This window comes from Macaca nemestrina, chromosome 5 (assembly GCF_043159975.1).
Source record: "Macaca nemestrina isolate mMacNem1 chromosome 5, mMacNem.hap1, whole genome shotgun sequence".
In the NCBI taxonomy this organism is placed as follows: Eukaryota; Metazoa; Chordata; class Mammalia; order Primates; family Cercopithecidae; genus Macaca; species Macaca nemestrina.
In genome coordinates, this window is record NC_092129.1 from 85685968 (window position 1) to 85709279 (window position 23312).

Consider the following 23312-nt stretch of genomic DNA (forward strand, 5'->3'; position numbering starts at 1 on the left):
TAACCCATGCCCCTAGACTCTGGTAACTACGTTTCTTCTCTTTACTTCCATGAGGTCAGTTTTTTTTAATTCAACATCTAAGTGACATCATGCACTGGGAGTGGGATTGCTGAATCCTTTGGTAGTTCTATCTTTAGTTTTCCTTTTTTTTTTTTTTTTTTTGAGGAAGCTACAAACTTTTCCTTTTGTGGTTGCAGTGGCCAACACAGACTTGTTAAATGATTAACATTGATTTTTCCCTATTTTCTAGGGGAGGAAAGAGGCCCTGTTCTAGAGGTCATTGTATCTCGAACAAATTTTATCTCATCACACACAGAAAAGCCTGTTAGAATAGTTGGACTGTCTACTGCATTAGCTAATGCCAGAGACCTTGCTGACTGGCTCAATATTAAGCAGGTATGTAGAAGATTGATAAATGATACATTTATTTAGTAGTGTGACTTTGATGATTCCTTTAAAGCAATATAATAACATTATAAAATTCAATCTAAAAATTGAAAATGGTTTCTCTCTCATATTTACTCTAGATGGGCTTGTTTAACTTCCGACCATCAGTGCGCCCAGTTCCACTGGAAGTTCACATTCAGGGCTTTCCAGGTCAACATTACTGTCCTCGTATGGCTAGTATGAACAAGCCTGCATTTCAGGGTAAGCTTCAGATTCTTGGAATAAAATAGTAACCATTGTTTATGGTAGTTATCAAATGTCTTCTAATTGGTGTTGGTTTCTTTGAAAGGATAATACTGGTCCAGCTTCTACAAATATCTCAAACAGTTTGTGTCAAATGTTAAGGAATACAAATGTATGTTAAATTACCTATTGAAAATTGGAGAGATTTCACAAATGGTAATGACTTTGTAGAAGAATAAACGTATGTAATTTTAAAAAGTTATCAGAGTTTTCTTAATATTAATCAAAGTGTTTTTATGATAGTAGCTTGAACATATGAGAAATGGAAGCTACAAGTCAAAAGCATCTCATAATCATTTTTATGAGAAATCATAAAACTTAGAAATTTCAGTACTTTAGTACAGTGCTTCTGTTTTTAGTTTTTCCTCTTCTAACAAATTAGGCAAGCAAACAAGAAAGATTTAAGAATAGCACTCCGATTTTATTGAAACATGTTTTATTTGGGCTGCATAAAGAATATTTATTATATCAATTAAAAATAACCTCAAAAATAAATTCTCAAATGTGAACTGCTGTTGATTGTGTGGTGACAGTTGTGAGGTGACTTTTTAGCTGCTGTAATTAGCCTTATGACAGAAGCAAAGTATTGATTGTGAACTAGAGACCAATTTTGGCAGTTCAGATTATTTACACCTCCACAGAAGCATTGTACAAAATCACTAATGAACAATAAATCTGCCATGAGCTGTTCAGCCACACCTGTTCTTTCAGCAGCAAAAATCCATTAAATGTTGAGGCTTAAAGAAAGACAGAGATCCATTTATATTTATGTGTCCAAATGATACCAATATTGTACTAATATGTGTATTTTAAATGGTGTATCTCTAATATGATTTATCAAACTTTATCATTTACCTTGGATAACATTCTGATAAATAATAAAAATAATGAGAAATAAGATAAATGTTTATTTTTCATAATATATATTGTTGAAATTGCATATATCTATATGGAATGACTGCATACCGTTGATGGAAAGGAAGCGTTTGTGTTGTATAAATCAATAGTAAATAACTAAAATACTTACACTTCCGTAGATATGGTATCTGCACAGCAGCTATACTTATGTACTATTTATTATACCTGTAGTGATTACTATATTTCTTTGAGTTTAGAAATATGATTGTGTGATAGCTTTATTTCTCATAGTTAGAATGTAAATAAAGTCAAGGTCATGTCAACATTTCCATTATAAACCTTGTTTCCCAGCCCATAAAAAGAAATTCTGCAGCTCACATTTCAAACAAGAAATTACAAAGCAGTTGAACTTTTTATATAAAATTTTTACATGTCTCTGACTGTTTTAAGAGAGTTGTGTAGACATAAATATATATTCTACTCGTGGCATCTTATCAGCTTTTTGGAGCCTATGTAAAGCAACAACAACAACAAAAAAAAACCTCATTTCAATATAAGCCAAGTGATTTATGTGGCTCTTTAATTATTTTTAAAGATTTGATGTACAAAATTGCCTTCAGTCTTGTTACTCTGGTTTGTGTTGACCAGAGTCATCTCATCTTCTTTCTGTTGACTACCATGTCCCATTACTCAGATACTCATTCAGGCATAGTATTCTCTTCAGCCCCCTTCTGCATTCTGTTGTCTGCCCTTCTCACACATATGCTTTTAGAAAAACAGAGGGAAAACTTTCTTCTGATTTATCTCTTAACCTGTTTACTGGTACAAACTCTACTAATTTTTCTATCACTGATAACAAAAATAAAAGGTACTTTTTGTGGTCTTTTTAGACATTTTCCATCACCTGGCAGGACTTGGTTTTCTCACCAGACCCCAGGACCAGTTAACTCTGTAATATCACTGCTTAGGCAATACAAATAGCTAAGAAACACAACTTAGCACAGAAAACTCAATCTAAGATTCAGTGTCTATGTATAGCTCTTAATGGAGAGTCTCAATCTTTAAGTTTCTCCTTCCTTGGCAGCTCAGAATAGAACTTGGACCCAGCATAATTAAATCTTTTCTGAGGCAATATACTCTCTAGGTAGGGCCATCAACTTTTCTTTTCCTATTAATCTGTCTAATATGCTGCCAGATCCATGTAGTACCTGCAATAATGCCAGATTTCATGCCTAAATTGTTTCCATCATTAGTTTTCATGAATCCATTTGATACCCTACTGAAATTCATATTCTGGGGTTAAGTAGCTTTCCATTTTATTTCCCACAACTTTTCAACAGCAATTAGAAGCCACTCTCCCGCCAAACCTGTTTTGATATTTGTCTCATCAAGACGTCAAACTCGTCTTACTGCTTTGGAATTGATCGCCTTCCTGGCTACTGAAGAAGATCCAAAGCAGTGGTTAAACATGGATGAAAGAGAGGTAAGCACCATCTTTTATCTTCTACTACTTATACGTTTCAGGTTATATTGTCTTAGAATGAACATTATGTATGTAATTATATTATAGGGAAAGAATAAATCCTTAATACCGCCACCTTACCACACTATTAATATTCTGATATAGTTTGTTCTAGTATAGTCCCACTTAATATTTATTTTGTATATTTGTATTTATATCTTCTTCCTTTAACATTATCACCTATGTATGTTGTAACATTCAACCATTTTCATATTCTTTGAGTATTCACTGCCCTCACTGAAGTTAAAATCAATTTTGCAAAGTTGGGGTTTTTAAAAATATATAATAATCTTTTTTTAATTTTAGGAAGCACTAACATATAAAAATTTAAAAACTGCTTTATCATTTCCCTAAGTAATAACCACCAGTAAAATTTTAAATTATAATTTTTGTGTCTATGCAGTTATATTCCATTATGCAACTATTTCATAGTGGTTTTGTCCTGTAAGTTAATAATCATTCATCTTTATTATTGTAGATTTTTCTCTGTTTAAAATTATATTCTCAGTATAGAGTTCTAAAAATAAAATTAGTGGGTCAAATGATGTGAATATTTTTACAGCTTTTTCAGGTACACTGCTAATTACTTTCCAAAAGAACTGTACTTATTGGCGTCATCACCACTGATGTATGAGTTATCAGAAGTATATGAGAATAACAGTTTTACTGCATCCTCATTTGTTGCAACTTATTGATATATTATAGATACAATATTATCTTAATGTATGCCTTGATTTTTGTATGGTTGAACTTTTTTTTTCATGTATTTACTAGTTGTCTTCTTTTTTCCTTGTTGCCTCTTCATTTCTTTGGTCTTTCATCTATTCCAGTACAGCACTTATTTTGTAGATTTGTGTGAGAGATTTGCCAAATTTAGAAAAATATATACGTATGTAAAATTTTATATATTACTTTTCTCCGTATATATGTATTTCTATACATATATACATATTAATCTTTTGCCTGCTGTATTAGGTAACTTCGCTAGTTTATTGCTTGTCTTCTTATCATGGTGTCTTTTTACAAATAGAAGACTTTGCATTTTATGTAATCCAGTTTATTAGTATGGTCCTTTGTGATTCTTTATACGACATCTAAATATAGATATTCCTCCTCCTCTCTATAGATTTAATATATAGTGATTGTTCTTTCTTACACTTTTCCAGTTTTGAAAAATATTTTCCTAAATGGAGTTACAATGAAAACAGATGAAATCAGTAGCATAATTGTTGAGTTGTGATCTCGCCACCTACCCTCTTCCGTGTTCCCACTTTGTAATCTCATGCAGGCTAAAGAAGAGCAGTGCTCTTCAGCATCAGTAAAAAACAATGTTCCAAACCCACTGGTGTCCAGGATTAACAGTTTGCATATTTCTCCCCTTCTACTTCTCATGACTCATTTAGAGTTAGTAGGACCGTTGGATAGTACTCTATATCTTACATTATTGTGTAATGGTTAACTGATATTTCAGAATGGTTTTGCTTAGTTCCATAGATGACCTTATTCACTAACAGACTCATAAATTAGCTTAATATGCGGACTATCAAATGACTGCTTGAAGTAGAGGAATAGCGATCATTTTATCTTTTAAATTTATCTTTATTTACTTAATGTTACTTGTATGGATATACCAGATATTTAAGAAACTAATTTATGTTCAAAATAATGTTGTTAAAAGATTTTTTTATCCTGTATTGTTTAATTGATATCTGAATAATCATCCTATTGTGTCTAAGGCAGTGTCATAACTTAGAAGACAAATGATGAAAAATAGATGTACAAAATATTGATGACTCTGTTTATACGCAGTATCTCTCTAGGCTTAATTTTATTTTATATGTTATCCTAAAAGTCTTCCAAATGGACACTTTTCTTTGAAGTCAAGATACAATGTACAAACCTACTAAACACACTTTGGGATGTTTGCTTAAAGTATATAGACATTGTACATTTAGCACATATGTGACTCACATTAACTTCAAATGTGAACCTCATGTGCTAATATCAGGTATAGTACATCCACTGTGTTTCTTTTTTTTCTTTTATTTTAATGTATGAGACCTAAAGAATTGTAGATAGCTCAGACATTGTGTAGAATTACTTCTCTGTTTCATTTTTTTTTTTTTGATCAGCAGAAAACTATCAAGAAGGCTAGGTAGAAACTATAGAATATACTCTCGTGGTTTCTACTGTTGTAGATTTTCACTGCTAAAATAGAACACCTAGAAAACATTTTGTATGTGTGTAAAATGTTTATTATAAATTTATTGTATTTATTAACAAATATTTGTTATAACTGTTTTATTTTTATATTTTTTTCTTCAACTTTTAAGTTCTGGGCGGGGTATATAAACAGGATATGCAGGTTTGTTACATAGGTATATTAATCCGTTTTCATACTGCTATAAAGAACTACCCGAGACTGGGTAATTTATAAAGGAAAGAGGTTTAATTGACTCACAGTTCAGCCTGGCTGGGGGAGTTCAGGAAACTTACAATCATGGTGGAAGGGGAAGGGGAAGCAAGACCCCTACCTCGCAAGGCAGCAGGTAGTGGAAGTGCTGAGCGAAAGGGAAGAGCCCTTATAAAACCATCAGATCTTGTGAGAACTCACTCACTATCACAAGAACAGTGTAGGGGAAACGGCCCCCATGATTCAATTACCTCCACCTGGTCTCTGCCTTGACATGTGGGGATTATGGGGATTACAGTTAAAGATGAGATTTGGGTGAGGGTCACAAAGCCCAACCATATCAATAAGTAAACTTGTGCCAGGATGGTTTGCTTCACAGATCAACCCATCACCTAGGTATTAAGCCCAGCATCCGTTAGCTATTCTTCCTGATATTCTCCCTCCTACCATCCCCAAGAGGCCCCAGTGTATGTTGTTCCCTCCATGTGGCCATGTGTTCTCATTGTTCAGCTCCCACTTATAAGTGAGAACATGGGGTGTTTGGTTTTCTGTTCCTGCATTAGTTTGCTGAGAATAACGGCTTCCACCTCCATCCATGCCCCCGCAAAGGACATGATCTCATTTCTTTTCATGGCTGCATGGTATTCCATGGTGTACATGTACCACATATTCTTTATCCAGTCTATCACTGATGGGCATTTGGGTTGATTCTGTGTCTTTGCTATTGTGAATAGTGCTACAGTGAACATACATGTGCACGTATCTTTATAATAGAATGATTTCTGTTCCTTTGGGTATATGCCCAGTAATGGGATTTCTGGGTCAGATGGTATTTCTGCCTCTAGATCCTTGAGGAATTACCACACTGTCTTTCACAATGGTCGAACTAATTTACATTCCCACCAACAGTGTAAAAGTGTCACTTTTTCTCCACAACCTTGCCTGCATCTATTATTTCTGGACTTTTTCATAACTGCCATTCTGACTGATGTGAGATGGTACCTCACTATGGTTTTGATTTGCATTTCTCTAATGATCAGTGATGCTGAGCCTTTTTTCTTATGTTTGTTGGCCACATGAATGTCTTCTTTTGAGAAGTATCTGTTCATATCCTTTGCCCACTTTTTAATGGGGTTTCTTTTTTCTTGTAAATTTGTTTAAGTTCCTTGTAGATTCTGCAAATTAAATTTGTTAGTTTTATTATTGTATTTATTAACGTAAATATTTGTTATAAATGTACTGTTTATTTAAATGTAGTATAAAATAGGACAGCTAGAAATATTATGTCATTTCCAGATATTTTGTTTCACCACGTCCATCTCAAGAATAAGGCAAACCATGGTTTGTTTTACTACTGAATCTAAAAGCAATCACCTTTAAAATGAAAATTTCAGAGGGTTTACAATTGATTACTATGTAAATTCAATGTGATTATACTGAAGCATACTATAAAGCAGGTGTTTTAGTTGTTGAACCCCTAAATAATTAGCCCTAAATAATAATAGGAAAACTTTTTAACATTTTAATCTTTGTGTGGGTTACTTTCTCTAATATTCTGGGCTGGAGGCTTAGCGGTTGCTTCCATTGCTGCTCCTTGTGTAGTGTTAAATTGATGTTCTGTGGCAGGACATGGGTAATTGGTTAAGACTCCAGTGTTGACAACTTGAGCATTCAGAGGAAGCACAGCAACAGTTATCCTGGCAACTATGAAGCAGTGTGTCTGGCATAGAATAGCATTCAAATTATTCTGCTGTTGAATGACCTTAAGTCAGGAACTGTCTATAGATATTTGGGCTGGGGGCATGGAGAATAAAGAAAGCTAGGGTAAATCACAAGAGGCTAGAGAGAGAATATGACTAAGAAGAGTATATATGTTCTCATTAATTTATTGGCAAAAGCAAAAAGAGTTATTCGTCTATTTTCTTAATCCAGTATAGTTTCAAAGCATTAGGAAGCAGAAAGACACCTTAAAGTGTATCATTGATGTAAAATTATACTGTGTCAGGAAACCCCAAAGGAAATACCTTTCCATATTGTCATTAGGAATCCTTATTGCAGTGGTTTCAAAAATTTGTGGATATATGCTACCATGTGACCTGGATTCTGCTACTTCTGCCACTAACCTCAAACTATTATTGGGTCTTTGCATCACTCTCTCAAGCTTCAAGTCAAGACAGAAAGAGTTGAATGCCTGAGTTTCCATCTTTGACATGCAGCAGAAAAAAGGAATCTCCTCCTTTGGCTTTTGTTATAGGAGGTGACATTCAGATACTGGCTGCCCAAAAACAACAAAGGTCCACTATGGCCCTTTCACTCCACAATCTCATACATACACTATTTTTCCTATACGTACACTTAATTTAAATAATTTTTTCTGGCAATGCAAGTCTCTTTCATTTAACCCAAATCCACTCATCCCTCTCCAAGGAAAGACAACTGAAAATTTCATCAACTCCATTTAGCATTTAGTCCTGGATCTCTTGCTTATATCTAGCCACCTTCTAGTTATTTTGCAAGCCCATCTCAATATTCTCTAGTCAGTGGACTAGAGTATAAAGTTACAACTAACCATGCCGTATTCAACAGTAAAAGAGGATAGAAAGAGGAAAGAGAAACAAAATTAGTTAAAATATATTAGTTAAAAGATGTTGATATGTAAGACAGAAGGGAAAAAGATTAGAGACCACTGTGTATTTCTGCAACTAGTCAGGGGGCCAAATAGATATTTATGATTCGTTTTCTCTACCATACATCATCTGTACATTTTTTCTTCAACCAGTCACTAAGCTAATCAAGGCTCTTTATCCAGTGGAGTGACCGAAAGCATACATTCCTGATAGATTGAAAATTGCAAATTTATATATGTTTAATATATAGAATTGTGAAATCTTTAATTTTTCAAATGGATACAGTAGTGTCAGATTTATTTACTGTCTATCCAAATTTCTTTCCCCTTATTATAAAACAATAGCCCAATTTCTTCATCAGTATCAGTTTCCCAGACTATACTGAGACCAGATTTTGTTTGTTCATCTAAGAACCTGAGAGCCTGAAGTAGTCATATGACTGTTTCAATTTCCAAGTAAACTGTTAATCCTTTGGATAATAAGCCTCCAAACTAGCAAAGCTAGAGTTGTAGGGAAGAGAAGCAAAAGTTTTCAAGTGGTTTCTTACCTATGATTTCAAAAGACATCCATACACCTTGAGTACTTGGTTCCTGGAACCGTATATTCTGGCAGTAGAACAAATAGCATCATTGATGATTACAAGTTCAGAGGCTACACCTCATCCTACAGGATAGTACCCCAACATTTCCCGGGTATTCCCTCCCAGCTGCCATTCTGAATCTTTAATCTATAAAATCGGCTCTTTCTATTAATGAGAACATAATAAGACCAGTGCATTCAATGGCATCATCCTATTGTCTTACCTTTTCCTTTGTGAAGTGAGTTCCTCAGTCAGAAACATTATTATACAGGGTATTGTCGTATGTATAAGGCATTCAGTAATTCTACCCTTGAGGCTACTGGCAGAACCATGTTTGGTAGAAAAAGAGAATTAAAATCCAAAGTAAGTACCTGTTCTTACAGAGATGAATACGTGTCTCCTCAGTGATAGAGAAGGTCCAGTATAATCTTCTCACCACCAGATAACTGTCTGGTGCCAGGGGTAAGATACCTTATTATAGGCCCAGTGTTTCTACTGGTGACATGTTAGGCACTGAGCAGTGGCAATAGCTGGGCCTTCATGAGGAAAAGGAAGTTTGTGTTTCACCCATGCATAATTTTCATCTCTTTCACTTTGGCCATTGAGTACATGAACCTATTGCATAAAACTGTGGCCTAGGAAGGAGGCTGTCCGATATCCTAAGAGGTGGTTATTTTGCCCATTTGATCATTACCAGCATATTGCACAATGCTCTTAACTTTTTGTCATGAATCTTCATGAAATACAGTTAGCCTTTTATTCTGGCACTGTTCTAAGAGTTCATCCACCTAAAACTTCTGCCTTTCTTGTCCTCCAGTAATACTCTTGCTAAGCTCCTTACTATCTGGCTAATCCAGTTAACTTCAGGACAAAATGTGAATCATCTACTTGCATCATCTCTACTTTCCAGTAAAGTGACAGTGAAATACTCAGTTTATGATCAACAGCTTTCATTGCAAAATCAACTGGTATCACATAGTCGGGCACTTAGTCTTCTTTCGCTTCCTACTTCCCCAAAATATCCATAAAAATAGCAGTCCTCTAATTCGAAGCCGTAGACAGCCCTTCCCAGAATTTATATTCATTTTTTTAAAAAGAAGTTCGATTTTGGACATGTTAGTTTGCATATCCAAGACTTTCAAGTGGAGATTTAAAGGCAATTAGATACAAGTCTGTGAAACCCATAGAAACTGTGAAATGAACATATGAACATGGATGTATCAGCGTGGAGGCAACTCTTAAACCCAGGTGAGCACATGAGACTCTCAGACATAGTGTGGAGAAACAGAGGGCAGGCCCTGAGGGAGTCTCTTAGTGTGAGCTGAGATAGAAAATGAGGAACTGGCACAGGTCACCGAGAATGTGATGCCAGTATGGTAAGACAGTGTCCTAAAACACTGTAGAAGAGTAGGTTCTGTGAAGGAAGGAGTGCTTGGCTATATCAAATGTGAATGAGAGTTGAGTGGAGGAGAGCAGAGAAACACCCATGGGGTTTATCATTTGAAGGTCCTGTATGAACTTGGCGGTCAGTAACATGTGAACAGAAGCAGTTTGGAATGGACTGAGGAGCAAATGAGGGGGGCAAGGAGGTGAAAATGGAAGCAAATAGTGTATACAACTTCTAGAAGTTTTACTGTGTAATTTAATTAATATTATAATTTAACATCTAGCAAATATGATCTGTCAGCTTCCAGCCAATATTCTGCAGTCTGGTCCCGTATTTCAAGGAAAACAGTGCTATGATCTGGATAGTTGCCAACCAGCACTAACAGATGAAAGAACAGAGGGAAGGCCTTTTCTTTCTGAGTGAGTCTGTGGATTGAAAGCTCAGAATACTGGGCCAGGTGTGGAGGCTCACGCCTGTAATCCCAGCACTTTGGGAGGCCAACGCAGGCAGATCACTTGAGGTCAGGAGTTCAAGGCCAGCCTGGCCAACATGGTGAAACCCCATCTCTACTAAAAAAAAATACAAAAATTAGCTGAGCATGGTGGCATATGCCTGTAATCCCAGCTACCTGGGAGGCCGAAGCACGAGAATCATTTGAACCCAGGAGGCAGAGATAGCAGTGAGCCAAGAACGCGCCACTGCACTCCAGGTTGGGTGACAGAGCAAGACTGTCTCAACAACAACAACAACGACAAAAACCACACAACCAAAAAAGCTCAGAATACTGTCCTTAGATGAGATTCCTTTTCTGGGGTGGGAAAGCAGGATGCTGGCTGAAGATTAGACTTCATTCTTTAGTATTGCTTACATTATTTCCCTTAACTCCTCTGTGTATCTTGCCAGTTAACAGCAGGGCTGCCCCTTTCTTCTGCCACACTGTTAATAAGATCCAGTTAGCTAAAAGAAGAATACAGCAAAGAGAACTCGCTATTCACTTTTGTCCTTACAAGTAGAAATGAATTAGGATTCTGCAAGGTCTTTTGCCATGAATGTTTTAAGTTGTGCTGTAAAGTCTACAACATCATCCAAAGGTAGGTGGGGGGAAAAAGTCTGAAACAGGAAAGGTAAGAGCTTTCTGACTGGAGCAAACCATGGAAAAAAATCCAGGTAGAGGTAATATGAAAATTAGAAGGGTATGGGAGATAACAGTTCCCTGGAACAAGGAACAGCAGTATAGTTAATCCTTGTTAATTCAAATTAATTGGCTAGAAGACTCTTCTAAATTATACAGAACATTATTTTTTGAATGTGCCAATTATAATATTGCACGATGCTTTAAAGTGAATTTATGAAAACTGTAATGCAGGTGCATAGGAAGAACACTTTCATGAAAAGTGAGATTGATAGTGTTTTCACAGCTTAATACTAAAGTGTTTTTAGATACTAGAGCAGTTTATCATTTTAAGCTAAACATAATCCACCTAATCTCATTACAAGTAAAATATTAGTAGACCTACAGAGATGAACTATAATTTTGCTTTACTCAAAATTATCCTAAGTTCAGATTTGGTGGGAATTCTACTAATTACATTTTACTACAGTTTTCTTTGATTAATTTGCCTGTTCATTCAACATATAGATAGATATTGGCCTCTTCTTTTGTTAGTAAGAAGTTAGTACTAGACGTTGAAGATGGATTTTGAAATTCTTTTAAATCAGAAATTAAGTTGAATTTAATGCAGGGTAACAACATTATTTCTAACTCAAAGGACCTGTTTTTTATAGAACTAAAATAAATTTAGCTCATGGTACAAAATTCCCACCCCAAGTGCTTTCTGTTTTATCAAGCCTCGTACCTCTAAATGATTGACCAGTAAAAAAACTATTAAGGTGAGAATATGAAGTGTCAAGCAAGCATTATCTGCAGATTTGCTGAGCATTGGATGTTTGAAACCAGTTGGGCCTTGTGAAATATTTCTGCAATTTAGAGCAGCTAGTCAGTATCCTTGAGTTACAGTATACGAGGCTGTTCTATTTTATTTTGCCTTAGTTGGTAGCATGCATATCCTGTTGAAGAAAGAGGCAAAATATATCAATTATCGCTAAGCATAATAGTAGTTTACTTTTACTAAACTAAGTATTAAGTGATGTCTTTATATAGAGTACTTTAGAATTCATTAAAGTTTATATTATCACATTTTATCATGAATTCTCAAAGGGTAGTTTTTATTATCCCAGTTTTATAGATGCAAAAACTGAAATTAGAAGGATTAAGTGATTGTCCAGATCACTTGCCACAAGCAAGCAAGTGGCAGCTTAGGAACTCAGAACAGGGTAGCTGACCTAGAATCTGTGTTATTTTAATCTGCCATACAGTAATTGGAATCAGTGACAACAATATCAAATAGAAAAGATGGAAAAGTCATGGTGGGGGTGGGGGTAATTTGATGGGGACAAAAGTGCAATAAAAATAAAGAAAAACCAGTAGCTGGGCTGGGCACAGTGGCTTATGCCTGTAATCCCAGCACTTCAGGAGGCTGAGGTAGGTGGATCACCTGAGGTCAGGATTTCAAGACAAGCCTGGCCTGGGTGTGATAGCACGCACCTGTAGTCCCAGCTACTTGAGAGTCTGAGGCAGGAGGATCACCTGAGCCCGGGAGGCAGAGGTTGCAGTGAGCCAAGATCACGCCACTGCACTCCAACCTGGACGACAGAAGGAGACTATCTCAAAATTTTTTTTTAGAAAAAAGGAAAAAAAAAAACAAGAAAAATCATAGCTGAAATAACAAACAAGAGCAACCAACAGGAGCGGTGGCATTCTCAATCATGAGGTAGTTGAAAAAGGTAATATTTTAGTTTAAAAAAGAAAATAATTTTAGATATTCTTCATTTGTAGGCATAGAAGTGGGAAATACTCAAATAATAAAGAAAAAATAGATTTATAAATCATCTGCATAGTTTTCCAGCTATGAGTTGAATACATTACTCATTATTTCGAATCTTACTTGTTTTCTGCATATAGTCTAAAACAATGGGGCTCAGCCTTAAGCCTGATTAATAATATTAATACTTTAAGTGGTTAACTGAATATCCCTCTTATTCATGTAGTGATTAGAGGGTGGCGTTGTGCTTGAGAGCATGGACTGGAGCCAGGCTTCTTGGTCAATACTGACTTCCTGTTACAAGCTATGTGGCCTTGGTAGGAGTAATCTCTGAGCGCCATCTCTTCAACTATAAAAGAGAATCTTAAGAAACCCATCCTCATAGGAATGTTGTGAGGATTACATGTGTTAATACATTTAACATACTGAAACTTAGTTAAATGTTTAATAAATGTTAACTGTTATTACTGTGATAGTGTAGCAACATGAAATTATACCTTAAAAACAGATTCTTTTTGTTGAGAACTGTGGTAAAATCTGATCTTATATTTATACCTTTTTGCCTGTGATCCTTCACAAATTTAATTCATGTTAAGATCATAATTACCCGTTTAACAGTATACTACTTTAGGAAATTTTATAATGTCCCTTTCATTACCTTTATCTGCATTTTTAAAGTTTTTCAATATGTGGAAATGCTAAGTGTGAGTTAGAATCAGAATTCTTCAACAATGGAAATAAAGATAAAAATTATAATCAGAAATAAATATGAAGTGCTTACACTGGAATTTCCTACCAACAGCATGGCAAATTAAATTAAAGACATGAATAAGAAAAAATATTTAATATGTTACCCTACAACCCAGTTTTGATACTGTTTTTATTAAGAATTAGGCCAAGTGCAAGAGACATAAATAGACATTTTTCAAAAGAAGACGTACAAATGACCAACATGTATATGAAAAAATGCTCAACATCACTAGTTATCAGAAAAATGCAAACTAAAACCACAGTGGGATATTATTTTACCCCAGTCAGAATGGCTATTATCATCTATGAGGATTCAGAGGAAAGGGAACTCTTACACACTGTTGGTGAGAGTGTAAATTAGAACAACGTCTATGGAAAATAGTCTGGAGATTTCTCAGAAAACTAAAAATAGAGCTACCATTCCATCCAGCAATTTTACTACTAGGTGTCTACCCAAAGAAAAGAAATAAGTATATCAAAAAGATACCCGCACTCATATATTTATTGCAGCACTATTCACAATAGCAAAGATAGGAATCAACCTAAGTATCCATCAATAAATGATTGGATAAAGAAAATGTAATATATACAAAATAGAATACTATTCAGCTATAAAAAAGAATGAAATCATGTCTTCTGTATCAGCATGGATGGAACTATAGGTCATTATCATAAGTGAAACAAGTCAGACACAGAAAGCTAAATATTGCATGTTCTCACTCATAAGTGGGTGATAGAAAAATGTATACATGTGACTGTGTATGCACAAGAAAATAAAAAAAAAATTTAATGTATACAAATGGATGTAGAGAGGAGAATTATATACAATGGAGACTTGGAAGGGTGACAGAGTGGGAGGGAGGTAGATGATGAGTAATTACTTAATGGGTACAGTATACCCAATTCAGGTAATGGGTACCCTGAAAACCCTGACTTGACCACTACGCAATCTAGACATGTAATAAGATTCTGCTTGTACCCCTCCCTCAAAAAATATTTTAAGACAAATGTAAGCATGCTTTCCTAAAAAAAAAAAAAAGGGGGGGGGAAGATAATATTGTGTTTATTTGGAAAAATAGCAAAGATTTAGCTGTTATTGTCTATGTTTCATTTGTACATTTAATTTACATTTAACTTACATATTTACTTCACATGTAATTTAATCACGTATAAATATATTTATATGTTGAAAGTTTGATTAATCATTTTGAAGTATGCTTGTCTTTGAGTGTCAGAGCAAGGGAGTATAAATTTTGGGAGTATTGATAAAGTTTAGAAACTGTTCTTTTTAATTCATTTATTTCTTGAATTCTTTTTTATTAGTGTATCAATAGAATGCTCTAAAATGTTTCATTGTTTTTCTTTCTTCAGTGTATGGGGTTTATCACACAGACTTGTATTAAAAGAAATTAACATTTGGTGATTATAAGGAAATGTTTTCATTTCATTTAACATCTGTACCAGATACGATAGATTTAATTATTTTTATTTAAAAAAAAACTCTTTGTAACTTTTATGATTCTTCTGTGGTACATCTTTTATTGAGCATGTTAGACAATTGATAAGCATTATTCAGTGGCATATGGTCTGAGTCTGACATGCTTTGAAAAGAGTATGGAGTTCTGATAATGAGGATTCTGTGAAAATGAGAAAACCAGCACAACAGATACGCTTTGAGAAAGTACGGGTTTTAGCATCTTGAAACAATATATCACACTCAAAAGGACAGAATCAGGCTGCACAATCTGTTAGCTCATTCTTGTCCAATCTGGTCTCCTCCTTTCTTTTGGAGCCAACGTTGTCATCAACTCACTGAATTATATTCTGACTGGAATGTATTTCAGGCACAGAGTAATGTATCTACTTAAATGGAATCTATCTTTCTACAAAAGCTTTTGAGTATAATAAATATAAAATGTAAAAAAATTATATTAAGTTAAAGTAAATGGTTCCACAGTTTACATATGTGCCTCCTCCCCCCAACCTTAAGAAAAAGATCACTACCTAGAATAACATAGATCTGTTTTTCTTTTATGTATAATATTGAATAATTTTTTTAATAATCAGGTAGTCAGACATATTTCAAAGGCTGTTTATTGGAAAGATACCAATGCATTACAACAAATATTAGTTGAACAAAAATGAACTATGAAAGTAAAACTTTCTGTATCATGTTTTTTTGTTTGTTTTTTTTGTTTTTTGTTTTTTGTTTTTTTAGTTCTATAGCAGCCCTTCTTAACAAGAATTAAGCCTTAGTGTAGTAAGGTATCCGTTTGATGTATAAAATAAACTTGTCTCCTCTCCATCTAGAAAGGTACTAGCTGTCACTGGAAAAATTGAGAAGATGGTAACCCAAGTATTTTTTATAGGGGTTAATTCTCGGATGGAACCAGGGCTAAGAAAGTATATTCTTTATTATTCAAAATCACTGGATCTTTCTATTTGAAATATACTCAGTTGTATAAATGAATTGAGTGTTATATTAGGACTATATTACTTTATATAAAGGATTAAATGTGATAATCTTTGTAAAGTGATAAACACAATGCCTGGCATATTATAAGTGCTCAACAAATTCTATCTATTATTATGTTTTAAAGTTTAATTATCCTGAGTTTCTGAATACTTTTGCTTGTCTTATGATGTTTTGATCAAGATGGAACTTATTTTTAAGTACAGTAACAAAGATGTATATAATCCAAAAAATTATATTTTCAAATTTGTATAGGCCGTCCTAGTAGTATTTTGTGCTTAATGATTAACAGCTATAAATTTTGCTTTTTATGATGTTCAAATAATTTGGAATTCATCCAGAGAAACCATGTAATAAATGAAGTTGTGTGTGTGTGTGATTGTCTTCATGAGGATGTTAAGTCTTTGCCAGTTGGGATAAGCAAGTAGCTCTCTTTACTGCATTGATTTATGTGAAAGTGGGGGCTAGGAGATTGAGAAACAGTTAGCCTTCCCTGGTGCAAAAGGCAGGATATTAATGCCTCACCAGACCTTCTGCCACAGGATTCTTTAGCTTTCCTGTGGCAAATGATACATTACTGTTTGGGTGTGATTGGCATTGCCATGGGGCACCATAAATTACACAAGTTATACTTATGTAAGTTTAAAAGTGAAAAAAAAAATTTCTCAAACTAATTATTAGAACAAGGACACCAGTGAATTAGTTTCTTGTAGTGTAGATTGAAGATATTTTATGCTGTGAACTATTGAACAAAAAATGAGTAATAAGTTGTCAAATGAGAATACCTAACATGTAGTTTATGAGACTAGACAAGCACCTTTCCTTATATCATGCATTTGTGTCAGCTTACATATCCTGTGCTAATTTTAAGGTAAAGTGGATTCATATTAATACATTTCTGTATTCCTCCATAACAGTTCATAAAGTAAATAATACAAGAATACTAGGTGGCCAAACAGAATGAACTACTTATACATGAACTATTTATACATTACATTCAGTTCAGTGAAAGTTGATAAATAACATTTCTTATGTGTATGTCACTAAAATATCACCTAGTTTGTATAGTACTTTTAAAATACATTAGTAATTACTATAAAGCTAAACTTTATAGTCCTATTTTATGGATTATTATAAGTGTAAAACAGCTTGCTTCCACTTTAAAAAAAACTGAGAAAATTTTTCTGACTAGTGAAAATAAAATGAACAACAAAGCAGTTGGAATGTTTCATTATATGGATATTTTGGTCATACATTTTTACTAAACTGCAGCAGCAGCGATAGTTTCTCAAGCTGGGGATTTTGTGATCTACTTACTGATTTATGCACAGAAAAGATATTAAGTGTATTGCAAACATACTTACGTACACATATTAGAGGGTGCTAATAGAAGAAAAAAAGGAAATAAGATCTGAAGAAATTGTTACTTTTTTATACTTCTATCTTAGGCACATAAAAATTATACATTTACTATTTCCAAGTTACTTCTTCCCTGTTACTTACTGTTGGAATGTGGTGGTGAAACTTTAGAGATGTATCCTTCTTTTTAGTGCTTGTGTCTTCTCAGATCACTTGGTCTTTACATTATTCTCCTCATGGAGTTTCCCAGAAAGCACTTCCTTATACTGTGCCTTATGTTATCCTCTGCTTCAAGGACAGAGAACTATCTGAAACAAAGAAACTGGGCTTTCTTTTTTTCTTCTTCTTTTTTTGTGAGACAGAATCTAGCTCTGTTGCCTAGGCTGGAATACACTGGCATGATCTAAGCTCGCTGCAACCTCTACATCCCGGTTCAAGCGATTCTCCTGTCTCAGCCTCCTGAGTAGCTAGGGGTCCAGGCATGCACCACCATGCCCAGCTAATTTTTGTATTTTTGATAGAGATGAAATTTCTCCATGTTGGCCAGGCTAGTCTCGATCTCCTGACCTCAAACCTCACATGATCCACCCGCCTCGGCCTCCCAAAGTGCTGGGATTATAGGTTGGAGCCACCACACCCAGCCACAACTATTTAGTTCTTTACAAGAAATTTTGTAAGAAAATAAGATTTGCTCTTTCAAATTTGTGTGTGTTTAAGTATTTTCCATATAGAATGGAAAGTGATAGAATATTCAGAGAGCATTTATACAACATGAATTTCAAAAACCATTTAGACATATGACAGCTTAGTGAGCTAAACTGAGGCTGGAAATGTTTAAAAATGTAAAAATTATAATGTATAAAAATTGTGAATATAATACATGGAGCGTTTAAAGTAAGATGAGGAATTATTTTACCTATATTGCTGGAATAATTGGTTAATTATTTAGGAAAAATAAACTTAGATTTCTACCATGGTTTCTATACAAAAATAAATTACAAGAGAATTATTTAAATTTAAAAAATAAAACTATAACAGAAGTTGAAGAAATGGGGAAGTATGTATGTATATATTTAGGAAAAGTTTTCTGAGCAACAAAACATAAGAGATCAATTTGCAATTTTAGGTCTATAAAGTTAAAGCATAATTAAAATGAAGTGCAAATAAAAAACTGGGGGCAAAAATATTTATAGCATATGATGGACAAGGGGTTAATACCAATAATATGTTAAAAAAGATCACAAGCCAATTAGAAAAAAAGACTATCACATCGACTTAAAAAATTAAAAGGTAAATTATAAAAGAAAACAGCCAATAATTATAAAAAGCGTTTAGCTATACTATTGATCAAAGATAAGAAGTAAACAAAAATACACCAGTTATAGAGTTTTGAGAATATAGTAACATTGAGATGCTAATATATTTATAGTTGTGTGCCTCTCTGGAAAACAATTTTTAAATAGGTATATGTATCCTTTTATCATTACTACATTTACATATAGGATGAATAATAGTATTTACTATTATAGCGCTTTAGGGAAGGTTAGATGCATGTATAAGATTACTGTTATTATTTCAAATTTAGAGTTAAAGAAACAGGCCCAGTAAGTTTATGTGACTTGTTCAGGGCTGATAAGTTCTGTAAGAAAGCATAAATTGGAACAATTTATTTCTGTCTGCAAGGATTATGGCTGATTTTTTACGATTTTTTGGTCTGTATTTTCAAAATTTTTGGCACTGAACTTCAAAAACAGTGTTTTTTATAATAAGAGATGAACAGAGACACTGAAATATTCCATGCTTTTTAATGGTTGTTACTCATTAAAGGACATACCATTTATCTACAGATTTTTTCTCGATGCATAAAAATAAGATGAATAACTTTTAAACTTTAGTGTGTTTAGAGTGTATATTCTCACCAAGTAGATATTATTTTCAGTTAATTGAACTTTAATCATAACTATACATGGGACATATATTTTCATGTCCACATAACATAAAAAACAAAATTAATCAAATATAATCTTAATATGAAAATTTTAAAGTTATACATCTCCATCTTGTAATTCTGTTTTTATTTGCAGATGGAGAACATCATTGCAACAGTAAGAGATTCTAACCTCAAGCTGACACTTGCTTTCGGAATAGGAATGCATCATGCTGGACTACATGAGAGGGACCGAAAAACAGTGGAGGAACTATTTGTAAACTGCAAAGTTCAGGTACTTTTTTTCCTCCAATGAACACATATTTAAATGTAACTTAAAAGTTATATTTTACTTAAATATAAGATATTTTATTTTGCTTTTTAGGTTCTTATTGCTACAAGCACATTAGCCTGGGGTGTAAACTTTCCAGCTCATTTAGTGATTATTAAGGGAACAGAATACTATGATGGAAAAACAAGACGTTATGTGGATTTTCCCATTACAGGTAATTTTCTTAAATTCACAGAAATACATGAAGCTCTATTTTACCCTTAGTAAATTTGAATTTGAATAAGTAATAATTTGAATTTCCACAAATTAAACTTTTGAGAATTGGTCACATTTAAACAGATGATAAGCAATTATAGACTTTTTGTTTCCAGTTAAAATATTATACAAAATACTGCTGCTGTATTTACTTTTACTTACACAAAAGTAGGAAAATAATAAGTGGCTTAAAGTACTTATTATCAAGCAACCAAAGTTGGTTTCAAATTTATAAATAGATAAAAGTACTTCTTAGGAGCTAGTAGTGAAGTTTCTTAGTAAGTTATGACTAAGTATTACTTTGCTTAATTTTAAATATATTTCACTAGAAATGATACCTCCATGGGATTTCCAGAACCAAAGTGTTTGTTGCTGTAACTTATGCATGAAGACTCTATTAAGATACTTTAAAACATGATAAAAGCATTTTCAGTGAGTTTTAAAAGGGAAATAAACTCAATGTATATTTCCACTAAATGAATACGTGTAAAAGCTATATCATTTCTAAATCATTAGTTACCTCAGAGAGTTATGTAGACTAAAAGGAAGAAATTTTATACTGGGGTGCAGGGAGGACAAGGCCTAAATTGGTTCATTATTCACGGGGAAAATAACCAAATGACTGCTGAAAAGATTTTTGTATATATATTTTATTTTTTACTTTTTCTTATTTAATTAAAATATTATCTATTAAACAACATTTTAAAGCATTCCACTAAAGGGAATTTTCATCTTTAAATCTATAAATGTTAAGAAAGACCCTTTCGAGGACTCAGTTTTTCATCATAGTTACGTAACTTGCTTATTTAATTATCAACTTTCTGAGTGAATTACATTAATTTAGGGAACTCAATATAGTAGTAGCCATCAACATAGCAAACATATTATGAAAATAATCTATTTCTTTTGTTATTTGGTTGATTATAGAAGCCTTCCATAATCAGTAAATATACCTTGTGCTATGTGCCACATTGTAGAAATCTCTTTGTTCTCTCTTTTAAAGATGTCCTCCAGATGATGGGGCGTGCTGGGAGGCCGCAGTTTGATGACCAAGGCAAAGCTGTAATTCTAGTTCATGACATAAAGAAAGACTTTTATAAAAAATTTCTTTATGAACCTTTCCCAGTAGAATCAAGGTAAATCTTAATTAAATTAGTTTAAGTGGATTTATTTCATCACAAGTTAGTGTTTTTCTGGTTATATTTTATTATATAAAAATCAGTAAAACAGGTAGCTTAAAAGAATTTAATATAATGTGAAACAATATAATTATCACTTTATGACAATATTCAATTATAATTTAAATGTTAAAAATAACTTTTTAAAATAAGTAGTATAATACAGTGTTCAGTCACATTGGCTATGAAGCCAGATGACCTGGGTGAAAATCTGAGCTCTACCATTTACTTGCTTGATCTTGAGCAAGTTGGTTAACTCCTTATTGCCTTATTGTACCTATTGTAAAATGGAGATGGTAGCAAGACCAGCTATCTGATAGAGTATTAATAATGATCAAATGCATAACGCTTAGAACAGTGTCTATCACATAATAAACCTTTAATAAAGTATTAGTTTGGTGAGGGTTTTCATAGTATGGTTATACAGTTAATAAATAAATATCCAAAATAAGGGAGCACGTAATTAATGATTTAGGCTGCTGGCTTATTTGAGAATCATCCTGTACCTCTTTTGGGACCCAGTAACCACTACCCCTTTCACAAAGTGTTCTCTTGTATTCTCAGCTGAAAATAACCTTTCTTCCCTCAGATTTTTGTATTTTTCACTTATAAACACTTACCACTTTCTACCTTTTATCATAGTCCTTTTCTATATATTGGATCTCCTTTACCATATTCTAACTGCATTGAAGACAAAACATCTGATTCATCCTGTGTATAGTTATTGGTTCTTTTTAATTTTTTATAAGTGCAAATAATGTTGATTTTAAAAACTTAGAAAGTCAGCCAGACACAGTGGCTTTCACCTGTAATCCTAGCACTTTGGAAGGCTGAGGCAGAATTGCCTGAAGCCAGGAGTTTGAGACCAGCCTGGATAACATAGATAGATCCTGTTTCTACAAAAAAGTAAAAATAAAAAAATTAGCCAGGCATGGTGTTTCATGTATGTGGTCCTGAGGCGCAGGAGGATTGCTAGATCCCAGGAGTTTGAGGTATGGTGTGCTGCAATGCCACTGCACTCTAATTTGAGCAACAGGGTGAGACCCTATCTGCAGAAAAACAAAAGAAAAAGAAAAAAATATTAGTAATCTAAGTACTGATCTCAAGAATTTAGAAAAAAAATAGCGAATTGAACTCAAAGAAAGAAAAAGATAAAGATAAAAGTAAGAATTAATAAACTGAAAATAAACATAACTAGAGAAAAATCAGCAACACCAAAAGTTGGTTCTTTTAGAAGGATGAATAAAATTGATAAATTTTTTAGTGTAAGTATAAGGAATGGAAAAATACCACAGACTGGAGTAATAATAGGATATTAACAACATAATGCAAATAATGTTTAAAATTTACATCAAATAGTAAAATTTCTTTTAAAAATCTAAGTAGTCTTTCATCTATCAAAGCAATTGAATCTGAAATTTAAAATCTTTTAGAAAGAAGTCTTCTGACCCAGAAGCTTCAATGGTAAATTCTTCATAACATTTAAGGGTGAAATAGCATCAATTGTACACAATCTCCTCCTAGTCTTAGAAAAGGGAAGAATACTTGCAGCTTGTTTTATGAGACCAGAACAACTTGGATACCAAAACCTGATAAGAAATTTACGAGACGGGAATGTAACAAACGTCTCTCATTAATATAAATGTAGAACTCCTAAACAGATAATAGTTAATCAAATCAAGCAATGTATAAAAAGATAATATATTACTACTACATGCAGTTTATTCTATAAATGCAAAGATGATTATCTGAAAAATGAGTGAATATAATTCACCATATGAACAAGAATGAGAAAAATTATATAATCATTTCATAAATGTAAAAAAATTGATGAAATTCCATACCTATTTATAATAAAACTGTTAGCAAGCAGGAGTATGAGGGAATATTCTCTAATCTGATAAAGAATATCTACAAAAAATCTATATCAAGCATCATAATTTATAAGAAGATATTGAAAGCTTTCCCTTTGAGATAGGGAATGATGTAGGGATTTTGCTTTCACTTCTTCCAGTAAGCATTGAGCCACAGGCCCAAACCACTGCAGTAAGGTAGCAAAAATAAATGGAAGTCCAAATACTCTTTTGAGAAGAAAGTGACTAGAAAAGCACAACAGGAG

At 33.5% G+C, this 23312-nt stretch overlaps 1 protein-coding gene across 9 annotated transcripts in view; it reads left to right on the top strand.

The window, feature by feature from the left end:
• LOC105499065 (activating signal cointegrator 1 complex subunit 3) overlaps positions 1–23312 on the top strand; it is a 371359-nt gene that overhangs the window by 255905 nt on the left and 92142 nt on the right. For all 9 annotated transcript variants that reach the window (XR_011623509.1, XM_011771486.3, XM_011771484.3 and 6 more), the window contains 6 exons: positions 251–396; positions 528–648; positions 2889–3031; positions 19626–19763; positions 19854–19974; positions 21019–21151. Coding sequence is in view for 8 of the 9 variants with exons in the window: in XM_011771486.3 (XP_011769788.1) it covers positions 251–396; positions 528–648; positions 2889–3031; positions 19626–19763; positions 19854–19974; positions 21019–21151 (802 nt within the window). In the remaining variant the exon portion in view is untranslated. The remainder of the gene's footprint in view (positions 1–250; positions 397–527; positions 649–2888; positions 3032–19625; positions 19764–19853; positions 19975–21018; positions 21152–23312) is intronic.